Source organism: Thermobia domestica, chromosome 10 (assembly GCF_964235325.1).
Source record: "Thermobia domestica chromosome 10, izTheDome1.hap1.1, whole genome shotgun sequence".
In the NCBI taxonomy this organism is placed as follows: domain Eukaryota; kingdom Metazoa; phylum Arthropoda; class Insecta; order Zygentoma; family Lepismatidae; genus Thermobia; species Thermobia domestica.
The window spans coordinates 12653081-12677555 of record NC_137463.1 but is presented as its reverse complement, the minus strand read 5'-3'; the positions used below and the strand labels follow the sequence as shown (position 1 = coordinate 12677555).

Sequence of the window (24475 nt, the reverse complement as noted above, 5' to 3'; positions counted from 1 at the left end):
TTTTAAAAGATTAACTCCTTTCGATAGTTAGCCACAGTATATCACAAGATACTTCTCTTCACTTTTTGATGTCAGTTTATGACATTTGTAACCAGAAAATAATCTATTAACATCAATAGATGTTGCTGTACAATGTTTACAGAGAGGAGCAAGTTTAGTATGTATACTTTCTAGCAAATTGAAATTTAACTCTTGAAGGTTTTACCCATGGCTTCAATGGTTTTTGTAGTCTGAGTTTTTGGCAATAACATCTGTCAATTTTTTTTTACCACCGAGCTCCCGAATTTATAAGGAAATGACTGGAGCTTGGGCTAGGAGCGTCATTTTAGACTTTCCTTGAGGGGGCAAGAGCACTAGAGACATAAGAATTTCACGTTTTGTACTAGTATATTAGTAGACAATCTTTTGAAGTATATGTACTGCTCAAATTCTTACTCTTACGGGGGGGAGGGGGGCAATTGTAAGCGTCTTTGCTCTGCTGATTGGTTACTTACGTTATTTGTTCTCGATAAACTAGGTGTTCGTCCATCGTTCTGTTGCATAGATATTTAAATGCATTCAAAATACAAACTCAAATTGGGTTTATTCCATGCTATATAACCATAGATCTGAAATAATATCTTATAGACAGGGGCGCCCGAAGAAAATTTTCTAGAGGGGGGTCCATCTCCATGGTTGCTATATTACGTTTGGTATTTAATATACATGGTTTGCTATATTACTATACATATTCGTGATCCAAGGGGGGGGAGAGGGGTCCGGTCTCCATCCTGCCCTTCCCTTCGGGCGCCCATGTTTATATAATATACCGAATATGCTCTTAAGCACTAATATATGCTATAACCTTTGAAATATGCATTTATATGCACTATAAAGCTTCAGATTCGAGCTGTTTATTGTTGTTAGAGACCCCTACAAAGTTTAACAGAGATTAATATACGTAAATAAAATATGCATTTGCATAAAAATCCGATGTCTAGTAATGAGTTATTATCAAAATACATGTTTAAAACTGGAAATGTTACCATTTCTTTTATATACAGTAACAAGCTGACCCAAAACAACTCTGATCGAATATTAAAAGTGAAAATAAGCAGTACAAATTATATACTTACGAATGGCCTACACAAGTTTCAGTTCAAGATACAAGACCTGACATCTCTTCCAATAGAAACAGATCGGAGACAATACATCGCTTTCACTTAGTGACGAAACATACTTTTTTCTTGGGGAGGGTGAGGGGTGGAGGTTTTCTTTGAGGTTTTTCTTTGTTTTTGGAAGAAACAGGAAAGTTTCGTTTTTTGGTTTCTCCTGACTTTCTCATTCAAGTACTGTACCATCTTCATTATACTTAAAATGGATTCTATAGTTTAAAAAGTCCCTTTACAACATGAACTACTTGCGAGCTCTATTTTCATTGCGGTACTAGCTATTTTGTTTGGTATTCAGATTAGCATTTTAACTGCCCATAAGCTCATGTGGTTCGGGGATCCCACGTTAAGCTGTGGCTCCACGTCTCATATAGACTCGCTGCTGAACAAGACAATTAGACTCAAATGAAATCAAACTGGCATTTCCAGGTTCGCAGTAAGTGTAACTTTTTGCAATCCAGTATGTCACAAGTGTCAATTTGGTTGCCGAATCAACCACACCAAGTACGTGAAAGTTACCTATAAATCTTGTCATAAGTGTTTTACAGATTGTCTAAATTCAAATTGGCAGACAAGAAAGTAGTATTATAAATAAGAACCAGATGCAAAACAATTAGTTTTGATATACAATTTATTGTAAAAAGAAAACTAGCAAAGCTATAGTAAAAATTAAGTGTTAACACAAAGCGTAAATCATAGTTATTAACCTTGTTCTTCTTTACGCTGTTTTCTTCCGTAAAGGGCGCATAAGAATCCGTGGAATTTGCTTCAGTCCCAACAGGAGGTTTCACCAGAACTTTGGCATGTCTATGTTTCAGCATCATCGGTCGATCTTTTGACTTCAGTAGCAGGAGATTCGAGGCGTGAAGGGTCATCAGAGCCTGTCAAAAGGTAGCAATTTGTCCACTGTCACTGTTCAGTCAAGTGTCTCATCCATCGACGGTTTTTTTAGTTGGGGCATATATGAACCCAACAATGTCCCACAGTGTTCGCAATAATGGTCACATCGTTGGCACTCATGGTAGAAGTACGGGACCCAACACATGCTAGAAAAAAAAAAGTGAAAAATCAACGATATTTCCAACTTAACACAGCTGATTTATCTTCAAAATATATTAAAATTTCTTCTCACGTCAATAAGGATAATTAACGCTCCACATTCTTCGATAGAGTTCTAAATATTTTTGAATATATTCGTTCAATAGGGTCATGAGAAAAATGATCTCAAAGAATTGGAATATTTGAAGTACCGCTTATGCCAATGGTAGAAATCAGAGGTGGAGTGGGCCAAGCTTTGTGAATCATTCAGTGGGTCATATGTTAACAGGCCGCGGCCCACTGCGACACACCACCAACTGTGACCTACTCTGACACACCGACCCACCGACTCACTCTCTTTAGTGCATTGTAGACAGTAATACCTACTGAACAGTTAATTTGTCTACGTTTTACTTTCAGGGCCCCCATTTTTCTTCGTTTTTCATTTTTGTCTATTTACTTAGCCAAGATGAGTATATCTAACGTAAGTGAAAAAAGAATTTCAAGCACTTTTGAATATTCATATTTGTGATTGTAATAATAGCCATAGGACTTACTGATTCTCTTTCGAGATACAACCGATTTTTTTCCGTTTACGCTGGCCCGCTTTACCTTGATTTGAGACTTTCAAATTTCATCTATTTTCCACTGAAAAATATCTGTAATTCAACAAGGAAATAATTATATATGATAATTAAATTGAAATTAATCGTAATATGGCCAATGACAAACACTTTTACCATTTTATATCGTAAAAGTCAGATCCACCGATATTGTAACAGAGGTGCTTGAGCGGTTGACCGTAGAAATTGAAACTCCGATTAGCGATAATGTCACAGCCTTGTTTTATTACAAGTGTGAACTCTTTAGTCAGTGGAGAGGAGAGTGTGGATCATGGGTCAGAGTTGATGACGCTGGGTTTTGATGGATCAGAGTGAGTCATGAAGAGAGGTGGGTCAAAGTGCGTCACGGTGGATCGTTGGTCAGAGTTGATCACGATGAGTGATGGGTCATTGGTACAGACACGATTTTAAGGTAAATAAGAATTCGTAATTTCGTTATAAAAAATATGCGTAAAGCGGGATAAAATCGGTGAATAAAAATGTAATGTAAGAACACTATTTTCCTTGAAATTACAATTAGTTATCTTTTATTTAACCTTAATTTCCACTCATCAATCATCATGACATGAGCTCATGCATGATTATTGAGTTTTTAAAAAATAACACCCTCATTGAATAAAGGTATCATTTAAAGAAAAAACACAGAGGGAGAACATTAATAGAAAAAAAAACACTTCAGTGTTCACAGTTTACTTATGCAAATAACACGTAAGCATTGTTCCAATGTTTTCTGGTGCTAAATTTGCTCTTTTATTGGTAAGTATGTCATTGTAAGAAGAAAGAGCCCTCTCCACATCAACATTCAAGACTGATATGTATATTAGTTGGAGACACTTTCCAGTGATTTCTGAATGCTCATCTAACATACCCCGCAACACTCCTTCCACACTATTCCCTTCACCAGTAGATACCGTTTGGAACTCATTTTGTAACTGCATCTAAAAATTTCAAAATTTCTATTTTCCCCAAATGGGAATTTTCATCAAATTGCTAATAACTGCCAAATAATGGTAATGAATAAATCGTAAAAGCGTCAAAACATTGTCACTTTTACGTAAATTTCGTGGAATATCAAGACTTGTTGCAAATTTCGCTAATTCGACAGAATTTCGCGTTTAATCGCGGGTGTTATATGGCCTAAAAAAATAGTGAAAAATTATATATATATTTTAGATACACAATATTTTCATACAAAACTGATACATTTCGCGTTTTCGCGTGTCACCAGTCACCAAAAAAATCGTGTCTCTAGTTATGGGTGAAGTTTTCATTGACCCACGCCACCTTTGGTAGAAGTGTGTAGTTTGCGTACGTTTTTGAGTGCACTTTTTTTTTTTTTTATGGTGCTTTGACGACGCTAAACCCGTCCATGTGGTCACAAGAAAAATGACCTCAAGACTGGGATTTTCGAAGTTCCGCTTATGCTAAAAACAAGTGCCTACGCTTGAATACTTTTAAAACTAATTTGAGAACACTGGATCCAATGGAATTACTTTTAAACATACGTGTTCATGGGGTGCCTAAAATGTGTGGTCTCAAATTTGGGATATAAATAAATAAATAAATACAGTAAAGCCGCGATTATCCGCGAGTGCCTCGAAATTTTTCTTTAATTACGAACCTTTAAAAAAAAATCCAAACCAACAACCGGGAAAATACAATAGGCGAAGGTTGAAAATTACTGACAGGTTTATCGTCATGATAATCATATAGGCCTTCTCAGAATTTGTGAGTGAGTTTCATGCTCTTGCTCTTTTGCTTTGCTCATGGCTTTCACATTCTCTGATCACTGACTTTAGCGACCCGAGCAACGCAAACAATAAAACACAGTTTCTCTCCTGGAATATTATATTTTTTCGTGTTTGCGCCTCATTTTTAGTTTTTTTTGGGGGGGAGGGGTTATCCGCGGTGCCCTTGCTACCCAATTCCGCAAATAGAGTGTTTTGGGGGAAGACGTATCTTTCGCTCTCACTACGTGACGTTGAACGCAGTTGGCAGCATGATGCAACGATTGAGTGTGACTTGGGAGGGAAAGTTGGACGTTACATTCGCTGGTAAGTAAAAAAAAAAAAAAAAAAAAAAAAAAAAAAAAAAAAAAAACAGTTAAAAGTCAAATTCACTCTCTTTCAGAGAGGGTCTGCGGTGGCTCAGTGGTAGAGCCTTCACCTCTGGTGCTTGGGGTCTCGGTTTCGATCCCGGCCCTCGCCAAGTGAACTTTGTGGTGGACAAACACCGTCTGCGTGGGTTTTCTCGGGGTTCTCATTCATTTATCATCATCACTATCTCCTTTAGTCTAACCGGCATAATCGTGGGACGTAAAACTCAAAAATTTCATTTCTTTCAGACACGCAAAAATAAAATTTGGTGTTAAGAATTTGTACAGAAATATGTATCATATCGGTGTGTTAAGTAGTAACATGTAAATACGTCAAAGATGGAAGGGTAATTTTCCTTTCTGCACTAAGCTTCTTTAATCTCCACGTGTGCTTTGTGTTTAAATAATGTGGTAGTTAGGATTTAGAATTTGAATTATTCTGGGAAGCCAAGTACTCGATAGAAAAGCATCTCTGCCTGTCATGTGTTGAATTACATGCAGGGTAAAGTTAAATCAAAGGATTTTTTTTTTTTGTTACAAAAACGCAAGACTTTAATACATAAATTTAGGAAAAATGGACATAAAATAAAAGAACTTTTTACTATTAAGTGGGAAACCAATTCGTTAAGCTTGGAGCCTTAAAGTGACAACATTTGATACACCAAGGTTAAAAATACAACTTACGGTAAAAACAGCGCTTGTTTACCCATGTCCAAGTTAGGCTATGTTGTTCAATTAGAATTTAGAATTGAATGAATCCGGGATGATTTTTGGATGATCCCTGGACTCTCCCTTGCAGAGGAAAATCCAGGACGGACTTCTGGGGGGGGGAGGTATACTGCTACTTAGAGCTACTTTTAAGAGCTCCAAAATCTAAGATGGGTTTTATTTATATATAAAATAACAAAGTTTCCTCTTCTGGAGGGGCCCTCCTGGATCCGCCCCTGCTCCCTTGCCTTTTTAAATACAATGGTTTTCATCATTCTGTCCCTGAGATTCTCCGTAATAGCTTTGTTTTTCTCCTAATGACTTTCAGATCTACGTCACTGCCTGAGAACCTCATTAGTTAATACAACAAGTTAATACTGTTTATCTAAAAAATTCTTTTCACCTAATTAACTATAATCATATAAATATTTTACTATCGAGAATTCCATTATTTAATTAAGTATTCTTCTTCTTTTACAATTGTTATTCCCAGGGGTAAAAATGGATTTGAAAAGGTAAGGGGACGATAGGTAACGGATGACGTCACTCAGTCCCCCCTGCCTATATTTGCTCATTGTAATTTTCTTAGAAATTGGGGGGACGCAGTATATTTTTCGAGGTGGGGGACGTCGATTAGAGCAATTTAGAGCAATTAGAGGTTTAATTTTGCAGTTGTGCTTTAAAAGTTCTTCAGAAAGAACGGTCTAATAAGTATCGTTGTACAGTATATTTACAAAGTTAGACCCGAGAAATATAGTTGTATATTTAGAAATTTACAGCCCGAGCCCGGCCCGGCTTGGGCCCAAAGATATATATGCTTTGCAGGCCCGACCCCGTGCAGACCTCTACCAGACATATGGACCTAGTGTTGACCACGAGAAGAGACGATATTAGAAATAAGGTTTTCTCGTTTCGTTTCGGTTCTCGAAAAAGCTTTTTCTTTCTTTCTTTCTTTTTTTCTTTTTTTTTCTTTCTTTCTTTTCTTTTTTTTTTTTTTTTGTTTCGTTCGATTTATGATTTGTAATTTTTGATCTACCAGGACGAACTATTCTGACTTCCACTTTCCTTGAGAGTTGGAAATAAAACGAAATTTGAAGAAAAGCAAATAAATAGTTTAAAATTAAATTTTGATTGTAAGACATGAAATTAAGTTTAGTTCAGTCCCTAACAGATTGCACTAAGAATTGCCGGTATTTCTTGTAATTTTTGCCTGTCAAATCTTTTATACACAGACTCTTCAGATCATGCAGTGAGGTAGATCCGGGCATTCACTTAATGTCTGCTTCAAATGCTTATCTCCTAGGAACTGTCCTCTCAACAGAATCAAGAAAAATTTTATTAATTGAGAAGATAGCCAGACTGGAGATGTATTTCTCACGTCTGTCATTGATATCAGCACATTCTTTTATTTATTAAAAACATCATTTACTACTCCAAGATTACTATATTTTCTGAGAAGTTCACCTTCATGGAAGGAAGAAGATTTATTAGAACGCTTTGATAACACCGTAAAATCTGGTTTAGAATCTATTCTAAATTGCTTCCTTGAGGATAACACATGGCTTCAGGCTTCTCTTCCAGTTGGTTTTGGCGGATTAGGCATCCGACAAGCCATAGATTTGGCCAATCCTGCGTTCTTGGCATCATTCAATGGTTGCCGATGTCTAATAGAATCACTTCTTCAACAGGATATAAGCTTCCACCTCGATTCTGAAGTTAAAGAGTGTTCTTCCACTTGGTCATTGCTAGTTGGCTCTGAATTACCTGAATTTAGTACCGAAGCAAAGCAATCCACATGGAAAGAACCTATTTTCAAATCACAGTTCTCCTGTTTACTACAGTCCTCGGACAGCCTAGAAGACAACCCCATCAGGAAGTCGCGGTCGGAAAGAGGGATTGCCGCCGTTGACGGTGGCAGGCCACCGGACGCAGCTGGCACCCGTCCGCGGCGGCACGACGATCTACTTGTTCAAAGTTGCCGACCTTTTGCCGAGGCGGCAATCGGTCGAAAATCGTAAACTAAAATGCCCTTTGCCGACTCTTTGCCGACTGTTGCCGATCGTCAGAGTCGGCAAAACAGTCGGAAAGGCTTCTTTCCGACTCTCTGCCGACTCCTTATGCCGGCCTCTTTTCGACGGCGGAGCCGACGCATTTAATGATCATTTCCGGCTGTTTGCTGACTACTCGGCCAGGCAACTATTCGTCGCCGTCGAAAATCGCGCGGAAAGACGCCGGTGTCGGGCGCCGGCAATCCGACCGCGGCACCTGGTCGGCATGAACAAATTGTCCGACTGTAGGCGGCAGGATCCTGATGGGGAAGGCTAGACTGATTGCGGCATCATCCATAGAAGCAGGAGCTTGCCTTAGAGCTTTACCTTCGTTCTCTCTAGGTCTTCACCTCAGTAATGAGAGTTTTCGAATAACGGTTGCGTTACGGTTGAGGAAGCGAATATTTGTGAACCTCATAAATGTCAGGCATGTAAGAATCCAGTAGATAAAAAGGGACTGCATAAACTGTTATACTAATTACAAAGTATGAAAACAAACTACTGTATGTCATTTACTGTTTTCAGTATTTTGGTGAATTATTCGTAAATTCAGGTCTTCTAACTTCCTAAGAAGTATTTTCCTTAATTAAAAATCTGTTGAAATTGTTGATGAAAAGAAAGACATTTTGTTGTGAGAATTTAGTATTTTCATCGCAGCTTTAGTGCCATAATGTTCTTCTGAACGTAATGAAACTAGACTAATTTAGTTCTCCAATTATTCCGTGTGGGGCATTTCAGAAACTGACGTTTTAGGAACGGTCTGTTTCTCATTTGGTAATTTACTTCCTTCTGTTCATGATTTTTAAAAAAAGAAAAAGAAAAAAGAAAAACTCCACAGAGTACAATTCATGTTCCTTGCTTTTTTTTTTTTTTAGATTCACAAATTCCTGCAAAAATCATTTTCCAATAACAAAATTTGGTAATTAGCACTGAGTGATTTCACGTTCATTCAAGCGTCATTATCCCACTTACCGCTTATAGAGAATTTAATTGGCGTTGATGAAAGAAACATATGAAAAATACCATATATGCTGCAAATTTTGACGAAAATTCCCTTTATCCTATTCGGAAAATTAATGTCAAAAATTCTCTCAAAATGAGATTTTTGTTCTCACGGGTTGGCATCACTGACTAAACGTTGCAGCGTTATGCGCGCAAGGCTTGTTCGCTAGTGTGGCAAACAACAAACAACAGCTGCATGACCAGTTTTTTTTGCGTCACCTGCGCTTTGGAAACCTTACTTTTTGGGATTAATTAATAATTTCAGTGAACCCCCTGTTATTTAATAATTTCAGTCAGCATCATAAAGGAACAGCAACAATAAACATGTTATCGGCGTACTGAATTCTAATTTCAATTTAGGAAAGTTCAAATAATTTCAAACTTACATGCATAGACTGAGTATAAACGCATACAGATGCGTTCTCCATACAACTTTGTGCTTCATTTGAGTGACTCCTTGCCTCCCGCACTTGTAACACCTCACTGTCTGTGGAATCGATTCCAATAAATACTCAGCAGAACTGGATAAAGCTAAAATAGTAAATTAAAAAAATAATACATTTTCAGTAAATTATCATCTATTGATTAATATAATCAGTTATTGATTTATCATTGAAGAATCTAGGATAATATTTGTTTTACCTTCTACTAGAGAACAAATCACTCAACAAATGAAGATTAACTTCAAAAATAATTACTATGTAACAGTTTGATCAACTGAACATATTGGCTTCGTCAGACGCATATACAGGGTGGCCCAAAAGTAGGTATACAGCCCGGTATTCTTATTCTTATCCTTCAGATAGACTTAGTTTCTCTATTATTTGTTTTTAAAGCCCTTTTACATATATCTTAAGCTCGGAACAGCCGTGGCAAACAAACCCATAAGTTCGAATGTTATGTTTGATCAATTCACGGGTGTATACCCACTTTTGGGCCACCCTGTATTGTAATCACGCTCGACCTTAGCCATATGAGCTAAGCACATGGTTCTGATTGGTTGAAGTTATCCGTTGCTCGCCACGTAGGATATACAGTATATATAGCACAAATGAAACGCCAATTGCTGTCGGTCCTAGTGGCCGAGTAACAAAAATCGTTTTTGGCGGGGGGTTCAAACCCGGCCCAAGGTAAGTTTTTTTTTTAATTTTTTAATTTTCATAACACTTTTATCACTAAAATAAGATAAAAATAATACTCATTTCTCCTTGTACGTAATATATAATGCAATAAAAAGTGATTTACTTACGTTAGGAAACATAGGTGAGTGAGCGTTAGCGAGTGAAGGGGGTTAAAACCCCACAGAGCTCGTTTTATTCCACATTGACCCCACAATAATACTACGTGACATTACGTCACACTCAGATGGTGCAACTTCGATATAAATTTACCCACACTCGCTTCGTTGTGAACAAATGAAAACAGTCGGCTAGGGTAGCGCGTGAAAAAAAAATTGCTCGTCAGACACCGTAAAAACCAAGGATGTTATAAAATAGAGGATCTGCCTTTACAACAAAATCTTGAAGCCATACGTCACAGTTTCGCCACCCCTACTCTGCCCACTCCACCCAATAAGATCGCAATGTTTTGAGCCAACAATCATGGCGGAAACGAAAATAGCCAATCAGACGATGGCGGAAACGAGAGTAGCCAATCAGACGTGCCGATGCTCGGTTGTTTTTTGACTTCATTTATTTTATAGGATGAAGATACATATGGGCAGATCCTCTATTTTATAAGATCCTTGTTAAAAACAAGAGGAAGTTGTATTTAAATATAATAGGATCCCAGAAACTAGTTCTGAACGCTGATTGGCTGGTCAGAGCGGACTCTGCCATCATGACAAACGTTAATAAAGGTGAAACAAACACCATAAATCTGTTTCCCTGCCTGGTCAGGCAGAACACTAGGCTACAAATTAAGTCTTTCTAATAACTTGTCCCACTTAATTAATCAATTTTAAATCCTGCATTTTAATTCATAACATTGTCTTGCTCTTATCCAATAAACCTGACTTCCTTCCATTTTCTTATCAACGTCCTTTGTTCCCGTCCTAAGACCAGAACCAGGTTCTGGAATCCTGTTATTTTTAGATGCAACTCCGTCTTGTTTTTACAGTGTCTGATGAAGCCAAGATGTTCAGTTAGTTGGTAAAACTGTTACACAGTTATTATTTTTAAAATAATCATTGCTTTGTTTAGTAGGACAGCAAAGCTAATATGAACCAGTTAGTTATTTGTTTTAAATATGACACTTTATTATTTTTGCGCTTAAATTCATTTGAAGTCGTTTTGTGACACCTATCACGATATATTATGTTATTTTAGTTTCTCTGAGACAATAATTTTCAACTGAATGCTATGTGACGTCACAGATTCCTGTCACCTTCTCAATTTGAAGGGAAACTGGTGGCAGATAACCAGACGTTGATTTTAAAAAATGTAGTGACAGACAGAAGCGTACCCGGATTTTTTAAAAGTGAGTTCAAAGTTTGACTGTTCAATACTACAAGACACTACCACTAAGTCTATCAGGGGCGGATCCAGGGGGCGATCGGGGCAATCGCCCCCCCCCAGAAGAGTAGACCTTCTTGTTTTATATATACACATAAATAAAACCCATCCCAAAGTTTGGATCCCTTAAAAGTAGCAGTATGACAATCCACCGTCACCCCCCAGAAGTCGGTCCTGAATCCGCCCCTGAAGTCTATATATGTAGTATTGGACTGGTATTATTCTACACCCAAGGGAATTATAAGTAATTTTCAAGCATTTCTATAGCAAAATAAATTATAGAACTAAAGTAGAGCGCTTAGCCCTGGTGCGTGGGGTTCCTGGTTCTATCCCCAGTCAGGTAAGTTTGTGGTGGACAACATCGTGTCCACAAACAAATAAGAATTTTGAAACCGTATTCCAGGGCAGTAATTAGCCTGATATCTTAGAGGGGGGGGAGGCACAAATTTATACTGAAGCTACAAGGACAGGAGCACCACAAATCTGGAATGGTTTTGGAAGTAGTAAGAGAACTGAAGCTGAAAGTTTCAGGTGTGGTTAAAGGAAGCCACATAGAGTGCTAAAGCCCGCTAGTCTGCAGTTACAAAAGTTATCAAAGTATGCCTGATCTAAAGATCTAATAAAGTTTGTCACTGCTGACTCTCCCTTTTATGATTAGGATTGGGAATTAGATTTCTGTTTTTCAGCAGCTATGGACATGTTAGCTGTAATGTGATCGCGTGACCCTTCAGCGATCACATTACGCGGGGATTTGGAGAGAAAGAAAGGATAGAGGTGGCTTGAGATCATTTATGTTAGATACCATCTCAGCATTTGCCTCGTGTGAATACGCAAATCCTCACTTAGAATTGCTTTTACACTTTTTTGACCGAATGTCCCTACCGGGAATTGAAGCCAGGACTGCTCGCACCAAAGGCGAGAACTTTAGCAACTACGCTACGAGTGGTCACTTCTCGCTTTAATGAGTTAAAACTTACATAAATTATTACAAAATAAATATAAACATTATTTAAAAAGTAATAAACAAGGAATATAGACAGAATGATAAGTCATCAATTACCGTTGAGTTCATTTTTTTAGTCGCTGCCTTTACCTAGATTTTTGAGTAATTCAAATTCAGGTCACACTGTAATTTCTATGGATGGCAACACTGAAAATTCTTCCGATTCGTATTTTTGGGTGTAGAATAACATTATCTATTAGTGTGGTAAGTTACATTTTATTATCTCTTTCCACTTACGAAAAACGGGAAAAAGAAAAATTATTAGTTTTTCAAAAATATTTAGTAGTCTGTCCCCTTAATAAAACTGAACATACAACAATGGGAAACATCAACATCATACCTAGAATGAGCTAAAACAGAGCCTGAAAGCCACGAAACATTACAGATCCTGAGAAATTATTTAAAAAATGATTACCGGGGGTAAATCATCTACTTACGTTTGTTTAACTAGAGAGGAGAAGGCCTACGAAAATGACTGAAAATGTGATTATGTAATACTTGAACAACTCTATCTAATGGAACAAAGTAAATTAGTATATAACACTTCTTTTCAGGTTAAACAGTTCCAAGATTCTTTCTTGTAATTTAGTAGCGTCCCGGATTTCCATTTTTGAAATACGGCAATCCTAGGGAATGTAGTCCTTTCTTACGCTCATACCATAGTAATATCCTCGACCTGCCCTTTCTATGCACAAAGTTCCGTATACCTTTAGAGTGTCCGAAAAGTTCATAGATCAAATTTCAGAAAAGTGGACTCGGATTTCTTCCGCAAACATGGATTCTATTATTATTATTATTATTATTATTATTATTATTATTATTTTTATTTTTATTATTATTATTATTATTATTATTATTATTATTATTATTATTATTATTATTATTATTATTATTATTATTATTATTAAAGTCTCCATGTAACAATTACCCAATGATTCTGACCCAAAAGACTCATCAGTATCCTCAGATTCATTCAGCCGAACTTCTATAGATGGCTCTAGCTTCATTTCAAACAGTTACTTTTTTCAGCTTGATCAATATACGTTAAATTTCTGGATTCCCTGCAAATGACAATGATTACTGTCTTTTCTTCTTTAAGATTTAATTTTTCATTACCACTCCACAAAATTAATCTAAAACTACATCAATAATAATACTAATATCAGGTTGTCTAAAAGGGATTGAGCCTTTTGCACATGAAATGGAGTTACTGTTCTAAATCTCAGGGTAGTTATATGAGTTGCCGCGGGTTAAACTGTGCATGATTTGAGAGCTGATAGTTCACTGTAGTACATGCACAAAAAGTGTTGAAGGGGGCCATAGATACGCACACAAGCATGACCAACTTGCATGAAAGATTTGTTTCATCATGCATGTTGGAAGATTTTTTCCCACGCACCTACCAAGTTGCCGTCCAACTTACTAGAAGAATGAATCGGATTAAAGAGTCACATGATTTCTTCCGCTGCCGTGATTGGCGGACCTAAATATAAAACAACCAACTTGCATGAACGAGCAAATACACGGTAAACATGCATGAAGAACGGCATAACCATCATGCATGTTTTCAGAAGATTTTTGAAAACTTTCAACATGCATGAACGAGACCATACACGATCAACTTGCCTGTGGTTTTATCATTTTTCATGCATGTTGGAAGGTTTCTTCTTGCATGTCTGAATGTATGGGTCCCTGGGTTCCTTTAGAATTCTCATAATGAGATGTAAGTGTTGCCCCCAGTGATGCCAATCTGTTGGAAAAATTCCATTTTGTGGACTTTTTGACATTAATTTTTCAAATAGGAATAAAAGAAATTTTGGTCAAAATTGGCAGCATATAGAAATTTTTTTTATATGTTTATTTTATCAATGCCAATAAACTTCTCTCTGTGCGGGAAGTGGGCTAGTGACATTTGAATTAACGTAAAATCAATATTAATTGTCAAATGTTATTTGAAAGTGCATGTTAGTGTAAAAGTGATTTATGCAAGGACCTCAGAATCTCAAAAAGAAGCAACAAAGAGCGTAAATTGTTCTCTGGAATTAAAAAAAAAATCATGAATGGAATAAAGTATTTCGCCACACGAGAAACTGCCAATTTCTAAACGCTCAACATGGAATAACTGAAGAATGAAGTTTGTCTAGTTTCATTCAACCTTTCTTCCAGACCTGTTTTTTGGGGTGGCACTGCCCCCCGGAGATCTGAGAGTGACCCCCCAGACCAGACCAAAATAATACTCTTATAATAGTAAATAGAATAGTATCAGCAGTGTCCCCCCGGAATACTAAGTGTGCTCCCCGGAACATTATTTCTGAAAGAAGCATTGGTTTCGTTACGTTCAGTAGATGACTGTGGCACAAAATCGTGATGAATACTAAATGATGACAACAAAATGTGCTTGATTTCATCAATAATTTGAATATTCTTTTGAAATAAGAACAATACTTACTAGGAATTTAGAAAATCAGAATTCGCAAATAATCCACTTAAATATCGAAAAAAGTAAATTACATATAGTAGTATACTACTTATCATATTTTATAATCTTTGAAAATTTCGTAATTAATATAGCGTGTGGGAACTGTAAGAGCGAAATAGGAATTTCTGCCTTTCAAAATGGGATTTTATAAGATTACAGGTTGGCATCACTGTCCCGTGAAGATGAATAAACTCTCTGCAAAACGCGGCTGCATTTTACTACAATTTTATTTCGATAAAGAAGGAAATGCTGTACAGGCTCGTGAAGAAATTTTGTGCTGTTGTAACGGGCGAGATACGTTATGAAAAGGCAACAGCCAAAAAAAGATGGCCAAGTCGCTTTCGTTCTGAACAATTCAATGTCTAAGATGCTTCTTGCAGTCGACGACCAAACACAGAAGAAATGGATGGCGTTCTGACGAGGTCGAACAAACTCAGCATGTTCACAAACCTAACGCAAGCAGTGGCCTGAACATTCATCAACAAACAGGGTTAAAAATTAAAAAAAAAAAAAAAAAAAAAATGAATACAAAAGGAAGCTCGAAGCTTCGGTGCTATATGAACTAACTTAAAAGCTTTCACTCGATAGGATTTGGATCTGGTAATTTCTACTGGAACGTAATGGACTCGAACCATTACTGAAGCAGTTAATTACGAGTGGTCAAAAGTGGATAACCTACAACAACGATGTAAGAAAAAGATCGCGGTCAAAGCGGGCAGAATCTTCACAGTTTGTAGCAAAGTACACACCGATACCCAGGAATGTTTATGATGTACGTTTGGTGGAAATGGAAGAGAATGACATAAATCAAGTTCCTGTTGTCGGACAGAACAATAGATTCAGGCCTCTAGTGTCGATAATTAGTGGGAGTGCACTTGGCAATTTAGGAGAAATGGCCGAACTGATCAAGAAAAGTGGGTCGTATACCACTCCGTCAATGAAACCGTCTACATCTTCAACGACTCGTCAGAAAATGAGAGAACTTGGCTTGGCTAAGAGGTTTCAACCCAGCCATGGTATAGCTTCGATCTGGCACTGTCAGAGTACAATCTTTTTAGATCATTGCAGAACTTTCTGAATGGTGTTTGTTTTAAGAGAATCATGTGAAAACCACTTGTCCCATTTTTTGGACCAGAAACCACATAAATTCAGAAGTGACAGGATTCTGGTGTTGCCGAAAAAATAACAGAAGATTATAAAACAAATTGGTGTACAGTCCGCAGCAAAAGACCTGCAACATGAGCATGTAAGTTTTTATTATGAAAAGACGAAGTTTTTTGCTCCGGAGGACGCCGAAGTTTCTCTTGACGTGATTCCTGCCACTTAGACGTTATGTTGATTCCCTGGGCTGTTAGACGTAGTTTTACAATAAACTTACGTGCTCATGTTGCAGGTTTTTTGTTGCGGACTGTACATGTCGTTGCATAATGTTATTATCAAATATCAAGAATATATTCTCAATTTTAATCTGTAACCTCTCAATACTTCTTGGACAACCTAATAATAATAATAATCTATATAATTACTATCATACAAAAGCTATGAGAGTATGCTACTATATACAGAGTCCGCCAGAGAAATGTATACACTCCTTGCCATCCTGTATCCTGTTCACCTCTGGTGCTTGGGGTCCCGGGTTCGATCCCAGTCCCCGCCAAGTGAACTTTGTGGTGGACAAACACCGTGCTCGTGGGTTTTCTCGGGGTTCTCCCGTTTCCTCCCACTTTCTTCATTCCACCATTTCACTCATCTCTCATAATCACCGTCTCCTTTAGCCTAACCGGCATAACCGTGGGACGTAAAACTTAAAGATTTCATTTTTACCTGTATCGCCGACATCTGTTGCGCGTTGGTACTACAACATAATTTTAACTGAAAACAACTGACAATGCTGACATCTGTTGGGCGAAAAGCCATAGTACAACATACTTAAATTTCAGAACAATTGTCACTCCCAGTATTCTGATACAGGATGGCAAAGAGTGTATACATTTTTCTGGCAGACGCTGTATACTAATATATATATATGTTTCTATGTTCCTATTGAGGAACATATTTCTAACGACGTTGATTTTGAAAGAATCAAGTGTATATGCTTTATGAAGCACTGAACAACGACCGAGAAAACCATAGGTAGCTGAAGAGATGCGTAAGGAAATGGAGGGATGCAGATGAGTGAAATCTACGAACATCAGAGAATAAAGAAATCTGAATAATGAATTGAGAACAGAAACTGGCAGAGCCAGAGAAAAATACATAGAAGAGATATGTGAAGAAATAATTTATCTTCAACAACGCGGAAGATATGATCTGATGTATAAGAAAACACAGGAATTGGGTGGGACAACTATACCCTGGCCGGTGAACGATGATTTCCAACAACTTTGCACAAGGCCACGGCGAGCGAGCAGAAGACAGAAGCTCAACCAACCTTAGGCTCAGAACCTGTCGCGTCTCCATGGTAACCACCGCACATTGCCAAACTTTCACTCTCCCTCCCTCTCTCCCTCAGCGAGGAAGCAGACGAATCTCCCCCTGCGCGAGAAGCACATTGCAACACCGCATTCCTCAGTCGTCCTCGCAAGCTGCGCTGTCAGAAATCATCGTTCGCCAGTCAGGGTATAATAAAAGTATTCGCGCTTTTGGAATCGAAGATCTACAAGGTCACTTAGCCAATGACCGTAAAAGAGTCCTTAGGATCTAGCAGGAATACATTAAGAAACTATATAAGACAGACCTCCTAAGAGAAATCGCAATTGAATCAGAAGTGAAAGAAAATAGCAATTTAAGACATGAGAAGGAGGAAGGCCACTGAAGATGACGAAATACCAACTGACTTGCTCTAGGAACTACGAGACAAAGCAATTAAAGTACTAACTTCATTTATTAACAAGAACTACCTGGGTGAAAAATGGCCAAAGAATCTTCTACATGTTACAATGGTTGCATTACCTTAAAAAATCAAACAAAGAAATACAGTGATCATACAACCATTAGCCTTATTTTCCACACTGGAACAACTAATGCGCCCATATTGAATAAGCGATTAGAAAGTAAGAGAGAAGGGATATTGAGGACAGTTAAAATTGGATTCCGGAAAGGAAAAGGCATCAAAAATGTTATTGGGTTGATGAGAAATTATCAGAACGGGTTCTCGACGCAAAGGAAGTAGCCACGCTAGCTTAAACGGACATAAACTTCACAAGAATGTAAAATAAGAAATTTCCTTTCAGACAACATTACAGGAATTATTTTTATCCCAGCATCTTGACTGAACTACATCGTCTTGAACATGTAACCATTGATGTAACTAGGGTATTTTGCTAGAGGGACAGCATGGCTCCTTTCTTCTGAGAATTAAAAGAACGTTTCAACGACCAGTGTTTCAACCTGTTGCCTAACGGTATTCTAGAATAGGACTGTCTCCCTTAGCCTCCTCTAGTTATGCCTGTGCATATAACAGTAAAAATCAAACTCACTCTATTTTGTACATTTAACTCGGAGTGAAAACAAAGCAGTGACGACGTCAAAGCGGAACCGAGGGGTCGAGCGTCTTTCTGGTGGCTACGCCTGCTCCTTTCCCGATTCCTTCCCTAGACATGCTACGAGGAGAGATCAGAAAATAAGGTTACAACGCCTGCAGTGAAACGTGATTTCATACAACCAATACAGCCAACAGAATACAAACATTAGGTGTCTCCATATCGGTTGAAACACTTGTAGCATCGTGGGATGAATGTGAAGATTCCCTTCTGGTAAAAATCCTGTCCCTGTGTGTTCAGCCACGTTGTCAAAGTGTTTCACCTTCTCGTCTGAAGCAAAGCGACAACTTCCTAGTTGCTCTTTCAAGTGCGGGAATAGGTGAAAGTAGCTTAGAGCAAGGTCCGGGGAGGAGGGTTGACAATGTCCCAGTGAAACTGCTGCAACAGCGTGGTGGTCTTCTACGCTATATCCAGATGCGCAAACTTTCGAGATCTTTTTCTGACATGCTGACGACACGTTACAGACTCTCCGTAAAGCTCTACCAGCTGCCGGTGAATTTCGTCCACAGTCACTTGTTTCGCATACAGAAATCGAATAACTGAGTGGATTTCTTCGCGAAACCCATTTTCTAAACGAGTCGTCGTTTGTTTTTACATATAACTACCGCCGTAGTTAGCGGGTAGCTGAAACTCTGCACAGTTGCCAACTCTATATATTAAAATTACCGTACACTCTTCATTCCTCTATAATAGACGAAACTACAGAAATATCGGCCTTGTAACCTTAGTTTCCGACCCTCCCTCGTATATTGTAATGTAGGTCAAAGAACATAAAACTGTCATTTTCGATTTACAAAAATTACTGCTCCCCAAAATGTATTTGCCCTTTCGATTGCCCCTTCCAAGAAATTATAACTGGCGGCGCGACTACAGTCAGAATTTCAGCGAACAATATTGCTGACTATGTTTTAAATTATCCGTAATGTAAAGAAATACCAAAAACAAAGAATAAATATGCTGGTAAAATTTAAATCAATTTAAAAAGTACTTACTATAGTTAACTCTGCTTCTTCCCGTAGTTTCTTCTGAAAGCCGTTCAGATTTTGTTTCTAAACGCTATATCAAAGTTGGAAACTATAATTACGTTTGTTTGTATACTTAGAATAGAAGGAACAAAGAACGGATAATTTCTAAACAATGTTTCCTTGGTAAACAATTTGTTAATCGGTATTATTAATTTTTTTGATTCTTCTTTGGACAATGTATTATTGTTTATATACAGTGTTTGAAAAAGAACTCCCTAGTTTTAATGTGTCCTAGAATATGCACAAAATGACATACACTATTCTAGTTTGTGGTGTTTGATTCATCAACTTTCCAAGTTTGGCTCCCTGCAGTTGGCAGGTCTGTTTGACCTTGAGATGGCACCCCTGGTTTTTTCCCCCTCTGTTTTCTGTTCAATCCACGCAGGCGTGCACTGCAGAGCAACTCAGCAACAATGTGTGCTCCGCAACAGAAAGCGCCGTGTGTTATTTATTTGGGTTGTGAAAACTGAGTCAGTTATAACAGTGCAAAGTAATTTTAGACGTCAGTATTGTGGCGAACCATCTACAGCAAAATCTATCCGTCATTGGCTAAAGAAATGTTAGTGAATATGTGGCGAGAAGTGGAATATTGTCTCGACGTGTGCAGGGCCAAAAATGGATCCCACGTTGAAGTCTACCAACATTAAACAAAACTTAAAAGGAATTCTCTTTCATGATATATATACTCTTGATGTAAGTTTTTATTCATTTCCCAATTAAATTTATACTTAAAACTAGGGAGTTCTTTTTCAAACACCCTGTATATACGCACAGTGTAAATTAGAAGATCTGACTTTTTTTTAAATCAAAAGAACTAATTGTTTGTAAATATTTAGTGAAGCTTAAAAGACCAAAGGTAAAGATATCTACATCAAAGAAGGGTGACAAAAGAGATGCAAAGAGTATTGACGAAGTTACTGTAATACCTTGGACAACATACTTGCAATCTGTAGCAGCATGCTTGGTATCAAAGTTTTATCTAGTCTCCTAAATTTAAGGGGGAGGGAAGGGGATCTAAAGGATTAGGGGGGCATATTCATCACATTTTTTCTAGTTATAAGATAAAACAATCAGTAAAGAAAACTTGTAGAAAGTAACTATGCAATCCACACATTATTCTCATATGTTATGTAGCCCTTGATAGTATTCAAGCATTTGCACCTAGGTAGTAAAAATCATACAGTTTACTACGAGCCAAGTGCAAAGTTCGTCTGGCAAAAGGATTATTTAACAAGTTTAAACTTTACTAGTTCTTTTAAATTCTTTACTATCTCTCTTTCTCTCTATCTCACACACACACACACACACACACATATATATATATATATATATATATATATATATATATATATATATATATATATATATATATATATACAAGAAATACTCGCTCATTCATCTCAAGCAGTAAGAAATTTGCGTCTATCTAAATAGGCGTAGGTTTCAAAGGATTATGGTGTATTGTTCTTTTCAAACTTCTACGTACAGACAGTAGTAGTGAATAACTAGAATTTTGAAGGAAAGAAGACATAATATTCACTGTTATAGCATGATGGTATTGTTACATGATGACATTTTATGTGGTAGGAAAAAACACGTTTTCCAAAAAGATTTAATTATTCATATATTTTATTGATCTTCATGCTGATGTAATATCAATAACCTTAACTATGACTTAATTTAAAAAAGTTACATGATAGTGAAAACTACGCTAGTTTCAATCTAACTTTAAGCTTCAATGAAATTATTTACACTTCAATTGAATCATCGATGTATGCATTACGAATTAATTCAGGATTCTGACTAAATTGTCCTCTTAGTAATTGAATTTCATCAAAATATAATAAACAAAATTAATTTTGTTTATACTTTTTTTGTTTTATTTTTCCACCTCTTGTGATGTATAGAGGGGCACCTATGATTAATTACATCGTATTAATAAATTGTTCATGTTTATTTGTTTTAACAATTGTCCAAAATAGTATCAATGTCTCTTAGTTGAAATATTATTACGGCGCTGGTTTACTTTTGACGCACCACATTTCCGAAGATCTACAGGTAAAATTAAATACTTTACATGAAAAGACATTTTTAAAAAGATCAAAATTCTGCAGGCGATGTCAAGCAAATACATACAAGACATTATTTTGTCCGTCGTAAAATGCCTGCCAGTATTTTAGGTTTACAAGCGTAGGGTTATTAGTGTAAAATCACTACAAGGGCTTTACGACGGCTAAAATAAATCAATGCACATGAAAGATGAAAGTATTAGATACAATTTTCCACTGACGGTGTATTTCTGCACAGTGTATAGAAGCTGTATTTTATGTTTACAAATGGAGTGCCATTGAACTCGTACCATTGCCAAAATTTACTTGTTTCACTACTCTCGCTTACGCGTATACTCACCGTCGCTGACGCGCTTGCTCCCTTCGGATGCACCCCCTCGCTACCGCTCGGGCCCCCAACTTCGTCCTGCTCTCAGTTAGATAGCATTAGTTCGTTTTGCTGGACACCTAGCACAGGTTGGTTTATGCTTTTTGCACTGCAGCTTTTATGCCTCCGGATGCCATATTTATACGCAAATCGTAAAAATCATTGTAATTTTTCAACAATTACTTCTGATGGCCCCCTTGAATTTTATCTATGCCAAGTGAGAAATTTTCATGTCGCCCAGCACAAATCATTTAGGAGACAAGAAGTAAATTAATGAAAAAAAAATCATCAACTATTTCAAGTGCTGCGCCAAAAGTAAACCTGCAAATCATTACATTAGATTTTTTTTTCTTTCTTTCAGATACCTCCCTTACGGGAGATTTATAAAGGAAGTCCCAGCCTTAGGGCCCTGTGGACTACGTCACTACTTTTGTTTTAATTATAAATCGTTTGAAATAAATAAATGTACTAAAATGACACGAGCCAAGATGGCCGAATTTGCCTGTTTTAAATAAAATTGTTTATCACATTATTAATGTAATAATACAGAAGGATAAGCGGCACATGAACATATTGAAAATGAAATATAGTATATGAAAATTGTAACAAATAATAAAATTGTCCAAAGTAATGAATTGTAAATAGTAAAAATTGAATAAAAAATGAGAGCAAAGCTCCCCAATACCTAGTGTTTACAGTGCCATCTCTTATACCTCTACTAGTTTTTGTATCAGTTCATATTGGATAACAATATTTCCACCATCACGTCTTTGTTACAAAATAATGAATTACTTACTAACTATAATATTATATACAGTGAAAAATAAAGAATTGTAATTAGTAGGTATTGGTTCTTATAATTGTCTAAAATAAATTAAATTCTTTAACAATAATTGTCTTTAATTGTTCTTGTAGTAATATATGTAAAAAATCGAGAAGTATCTGTAATAATTCCTGTATTAATTGTTTGACAAATAATAGTTGTTTCACATTTGAAGACGTTTTAAATAAGTAATGGATCATTTAAATAAAAGAAGTATAAAAACTCTGTAAAACTTCGAAATTATCATAGATACACATCACTGTGATTCGATTCACTAACATCCCGCCATCACCTTCACTTTATTTTTGTAATATCACCATTAAATACTTCTTATAATTTCTTGTTTTTGAAAATGTAGCAGAGATATTTTGTAAAGAATTTCATGCTTTAAAACTTTTGTATCCTGAAGATGCGGACCAAGTGGCCACGTTATCTATATATTTTTGTATCCTGACGATGCGGACCAAGTGGCCACTATATTTTTTAAATTCACTGATTTCGTGCAGATCACTTTTAAAATATGTATATAAAATGGTTAGTACGGAATAAATTAACTTTAACACTAAAATAGAAATTAAGCAACAACAGAATTATATTTACAGGTTTATATTTAACTTGTTTTTATCTTACGAAAAGAAAGAAGAAAATATGATGGTCGTCAAGAAAAACGTATTCGATATTTCAGTGGATTTACACGTTTCATAGCCCATAGATACCGAATAAGTGATTTTTCGACAAATGTCCGTCTGTTCGTTTTAATGTACACTCGCCTAGAGACCGTAGTGTTCAAAGTATCTGAACCAAATTTTAAATCTTTATGTGATTTCCCAATCAACAAACTCCATGGTTCTGGATAATCACGTGTAGTTATTTTATTACTATAATTCATTTGTTCTGGTCAGAAACTGTGTTTTAAATGTTATTGTGACTTCCCAACAGGAAGGTTTCGAATTTTTTCTTACCTTTAAAAATAAGGATAGTTCAATGAACTAACTAACCCGGAGGTTCAATGCCGCGTTCACACAAACTCTCCATAGACTTCTATCCTTAGCCAATTGGATCAAGTTTCTACTTTGTATTCCTATTTCTACGAGATCTATCTTAATATTGTCCTCTCATCTCCACCTAGGCCTTCCTAATGGTCGTTTCCCGGTTGGTCTTCCGGTTAAGATTTTGAAAGCATTTCTACTTTCTTCCATTTTGGCTGCATGACCTGCCCACCTGAGCCTCCTAGACTTGATGACCTTTACAATGTTTGGTAATCCGTATAAATTATGTAGTTCCTCGTTATGAAGTTTCCGCCATTCCTCATTCCAATTCCTCTTAGGTCCGAAAATTCCTTTCAGGAACTTGTTCTTCCTTCCAAATACTTTCAATCTATGTTCTTCCTTCCGAATAAGCGACCATGTTTCGCAACCATATAGAACAACAGGCATGATTATCGCTTTATGTATTTTAACTTTCAAATTCCTTGACAGAATTCGCGACGAGAAGAGATTTTGAACTGAATAATAACACGAATGCCTTGCTTTTAGTGGACATTTAATTTCTTCGTAAATATGATTCTCGTGTGTTAATAATGATCCTAGATATTTGAAATTACCCACTTTATCAAAAGTATTATTTAATATTTTAACACATCCATAATTTGGCGTATTACGTTCCCGATGAGTTCCCATGTATTTAGTTTTCTCTGCATTTACTTCTAAACCCATGTCCTTGCAAGTGTTTAATAAAACCTCTGCGTTTCTTTCTATTGTTCTTCTATCATCCTCTATTAAATTTACATCATCAGCATATGCCATAACCTGGTGAATACCGTTCAACTCTAGGCCCTAGTTGTTATCTTCGATTTTCCTTATAGCGTATTCCAGAAGAAAAAGTTAAATAATAATGGCGACTACGCATCTCCTTCTTTCAGGCCATTTTAAACGTGAAAGCTCGTGGACAAAAATTTTCCTACCCGGACTCTACTTTGGGATTCATTTA

General features: G+C 36.8%; 1 protein-coding gene across 4 annotated transcripts; it reads right to left on the bottom strand.

The window, feature by feature from the left end:
• Nucleotides 1-70: 70 nt before the first annotated feature.
• LOC145661939 (uncharacterized) lies at nt 71-22797 on the bottom strand. Of its 4 annotated transcripts, none has more exons than XM_081727286.1 (4): nt 22349-22797; nt 13124-13242; nt 9052-9196; nt 71-2197 (listed from the first exon to the last, which is right to left on the bottom strand). In XM_081727286.1, the coding sequence occupies exons 2-4, from the start codon at nt 13152-13154 to the stop codon at nt 2068-2070; spliced, it is 306 nt and encodes a 101-aa protein (XP_081583412.1). In that variant the 5' UTR covers nt 13155-13242; nt 22349-22797; the 3' UTR covers nt 71-2067. The 4 variants fall into 4 exon arrangements, with proteins under 4 accessions (XP_081583412.1, XP_081583411.1, XP_081583410.1 ...); XM_081727285.1 differs by lacking the exon at nt 22349-22797 and adding an exon at nt 19195-19343 and having other exon boundaries at nt 72-2197; XM_081727284.1 differs by having other exon boundaries at nt 75-2197; nt 13110-13242.
• Between the last annotated feature and the right edge of the window lie 1678 nt (nt 22798-24475).